This window comes from Henckelia pumila, chromosome 1 (genome assembly GCF_033568475.1).
Source record: "Henckelia pumila isolate YLH828 chromosome 1, ASM3356847v2, whole genome shotgun sequence".
NCBI lineage: Eukaryota > Viridiplantae > Streptophyta > Magnoliopsida > Lamiales > Gesneriaceae > Henckelia > Henckelia pumila.
This window is the reverse complement of record NC_133120.1, coordinates 90819353-90823181: the sequence shown is the minus strand read 5'-3', so window position 1 is coordinate 90823181 and position 3829 is coordinate 90819353. Positions and strand designations below refer to the sequence as shown.

The following is a 3829-nucleotide window of genomic DNA, read 5'->3' as shown; positions in this document are numbered from 1 at the left end:
GATAATACACAAGGTAGATTGAACTCTACCTCTTGGCAATTAAGAGTGGCGCCTGCTTTTTCCATTTTAATGAACCATGATATTTGGGCAATATACGGATTGATTTTATTCAGTTTATTACATGATATTTTTATGCAGATAATAAAATGCATGGAAACAAACAGGACATTACAGATGATCCAAGCATGTACTGCTCACTGATCTTATTAAACATAACATGCATAATTCTCTCTACGTACGATAGCGAATCCGGCCATGAACGATTATATGGGATCCACAAATAGAGCAAGAATCTGCGACTTGATCATTACTCTTTCTGGATATGTATACCCATCTTCACCCTTGTCGTAACAAGCTACGGTTAATCGACCAAAATTGAGGATTGGCTTGAGAAATTGTCTTGGAACGGACACTGTTTCCACCCATTCTTTATTCACACTCATCCACAAATCTTCAGCAAGTTGAGCGAATTTATTCATAGCCTCTTCTTTTGACACACCATATTGCTTCATATAGCAATCCACTGCAGTTAGATTTTCGCCGCCATCATTGCTCTCACGCTACAAAGTTATGAATATATATCAAGGGTACATACATAAAATAATTATGGTAGTTATGGAATAAGGGTATTTTGGAGATAAATATTGGTATGTCATACCTACCAAAGTAGTTATTATATGTGGCTCAACTTTAATAATATAGAATATATATATATATATATGTGTGTGTGTGTGTATGTGTGTGTGGTGCGCGCGTGTGTGTAGCTAGTATACATATTTTAGCTAGTATACATATTTATACGCACTTCGTTTGTAGCACGATCGTTCGCGTATCGACAAAATTGAGCCATGGCGACTGCAATTTGAGGTTTGCTCATCAACCATTCAAAATGTTGTTGTGTAGCAGAGCCAATCAAGTAGGATGCAGACACAAGCATAAACAATGTGCTGGTGACAAGCCCAAGAGAAACAATATCTTCAAATGGCGGCACATGTTTTCTCCTGTACCAATTGGCCTCCTTATGATAAGCCAAACACAGTTGTTTCACCTACGTCAAAATCGCAGCTTTTTTATATTAGAAACCGATCATGTGTACTACACATCGATCGTATACTTTGTGCATGTGAGTTGAGTGAGAATTAATGTGAATAAGAGCTAGCTTGACATTTTTGGAGATAACATTATACCATTATTAAAAATAATTTATTAAAATTAATTATAAATAATAAATCGCATTTACTGTTTCTTTAAAATAAGAACTGACGTAATGTTTTTCATGTTTCGATGCCTCACTGTCGAACTCTTCATATATTCTCGAAATGAATTTATAAATTTCTTTCAGGTAATCCGGTAGTCGATCGATTTCTCCAATCTCTCCTCTGAAGACACAAAAAATTAGTTAATAAACACGCTAAATATTGCATGCTTATCATAATATGATGTCATTCGATGCATGTATACCAATATGTATTATGTATATAAGCTAGATCTCATTATATATTTAAAAAAAACAAAAAGAAAGAAAAAAAGAAAGAAATTTAATGATATAAAGAAATTTAATCTTTATTATTTTTAGCTAAATTTTTTGCACTTAAAGAATATTTATTTAGGAAAAAATTAACACATGAAGTCCAAAATAATTGATCATCGATCGAAGATAGATTTGGGAAAAAACAGAAAATAAGGGGTGTTGGGAGAAACAAGTAGAACGTGGGTCTTGTGATGAGAAGTTGAATTTAGAATTAATGGATCATTGATATTATCATATTGTTATTCAATTGTTTTTATCTATCAATAAAATTGAAATGTATTTTAGTCTACACACATAAATTATCAAATCAGTTTGAGGCTTTACGAGAGTACTGTTTTGATCTTGACAATTTCTCAATTTAGAAAAAATTAATAACCGACATATTCTTTTCTTTTCTTTTTTTAACTGTAAAGATACAATTATAATATATCATCAAAGACTTATAAAAATATGATTCAATAGAACTTCAAATTTTCAATACACATAAAGATAGGAAAATAATGAAGCCATTCATTAAATTAATTCAATATTGTTTGTTTTGTCTATATATTATATATACGTACGTGTGTATGTAATAATCGATACCTTTGTAATACTTGGGTAAAAATCTCAAGGTCTTCGAGTGGAGCATAAGTATCATATGTGTCATCTAATACAGCAATCAGTTGTACGGCTTTAGCAACGGCCGTTCGAGCAAAAGAATATTGAGGCTCATAATTCATACCAACTCCCCAAACATAGGATTCCACTATACGATCTCTCACGTAAGGAACTTTCGAACTCATGTTAGAATCCCTCCACCATCTGTACGTACGTACGTGCATCAAATTAAACATGCATAAATATAATAATCGATCATCAAATAAAGTGTTGAAATATAATTAATATATATATATATATATGCATGCACCTTGTGAGATCAAATAGCTCTTTCTGATACAAACTTTGCAGATAGTTGAAATTTAGTTTGGCGAACCTAACGATGAGTTCGTTGCTTGATGATTCTTTTTCATATATTGAGATGTAATATCGCACCACTAGGATAGGAACTTCCCGATGAATGGATCGAAGTAAGGCTCGTGAAACTCTCTCTCTTAGTAAAGGATCGATTTCGGACCGGAGATGGTTCAAATGACAGGTTGTGAAAGTGATTGCCTCTTCCAACACATTCTCCCCTTGAATCCTCACTCCCGTTGCTTCGTAAAGGCTTAACAGACCCTTTATATCACTTTTCAAATCTTCGTCCGTGTCCTTCATGAACCTGTCGAAAACGCCTGCGGAAAAGACCAGTTTTCGTACATTATTAGTACACATATGTCATTGTAATTATAATGCATGCATGACAATCCAATTATATATAAATATTACAAACTAATTAAATAAGATCATCAGATAAAGAGCTAGCAAAATACCACAAGGAATGATATGTCCATGTTGCCTAAACAACCGAAACAACAGCGAAGTATTGAACAAGTCATACTTCTCCATTGTTTTAAAATTTGAAGCAGAAGATTCACGAAAAATCAGTTCCAATTGTTCATCGATCTCCTTCTCAAAGTGATAGGATAATCCCAGACGTTCGAGTATATCGATTAATGCTATTTTATCAGTACTGGTTTTGCTTTCTTTAGCCATCAACATTTCCCTCACTTCTTCCCTCAATGGAGCAACAGATTCATCATACTTCACTTGTACCTGTATAAAAATATATACATTGATCGAGTACTAATCATATATATATACTTCTTCATGCACCAATATGTATAGTAATAGTATAGACTTGTACAAAAGTGGATAGTAATATTAATTTTTTTATGTAATTATAATTAGGTAAAGGAAATCGATAGAAAATATATATATAAAGGAAAAAATAATTAAAGGGTTCCCACAACAAATCACGGATGAATAATATTATAATATTACCTCATGAGTATCTATGTTTTTAGAAATGAAAGTATCACCCCACAAGCTCGGAAAACTCTGCGCCGGTTGGCCAATCTCGTTCTTGGAATGATCAAAACCTTCGGAAGCCATTGTATTTATGTATGTTATATATTCTTTTCGAAAGAAGTATGTGTTATTTATGTTTTGATTGTAGCAAGTTATCAAAGAAACCATCCCCAATTTATAGGCCAACAAGTTGATCATCTTGTGTATTATTTTTATCATGGTCCAAGGATATATTAAACGATTAAATTTTACATCTTTTATCGATCCACATTTTAGGCTTGTTACGCATTTTAGGTTATGCAAAGTGAAAACAATAGATAAGAAAAAACTGGAATTTTGAGTAAATTG

At 32.6% G+C, this 3829-nt stretch overlaps 1 protein-coding gene across 1 annotated transcript; it reads right to left on the bottom strand.

Moving 5' to 3' along the window:
• Window positions 1–263: 263 nt before the first annotated feature.
• Window positions 264–3565, bottom strand: LOC140868341 (gamma-cadinene synthase-like). Its single transcript, XM_073272915.1, has 6 exons — window positions 3455–3565; window positions 2944–3226; window positions 2442–2805; window positions 2117–2335; window positions 806–1001; window positions 264–560 (listed from the first exon to the last, which is right to left on the bottom strand). The coding sequence occupies exons 1-6, from the start codon at window positions 3563–3565 to the stop codon at window positions 264–266; spliced, it is 1470 nt and encodes a 489-aa protein (XP_073129016.1).
• Between the last annotated feature and the right edge of the window lie 264 nt (window positions 3566–3829).

Excerpts from the sequence above, each read along its gene's own strand:
- LOC140868341 (XM_073272915.1), bottom strand. The coding sequence starts at position 3,565 with ATGGCTTCCGAAGGTTTTGATCATTCCAAGAACGAGATTGGCCAACCG. Across the intron at positions 1,002-2,116 it reads TTTACCCAAGTATTACAAAG|GAGAAAACATGTGCCGCCAT; the intron begins GTATCGATTATT and ends CAATTGGTACAG. Across the intron at positions 561-805 it reads ACGATCGTGCTACAAACGAA|CGTGAGAGCAATGATGGCGG; the intron begins GTGCGTATAAAT and ends ATAACTTTGTAG.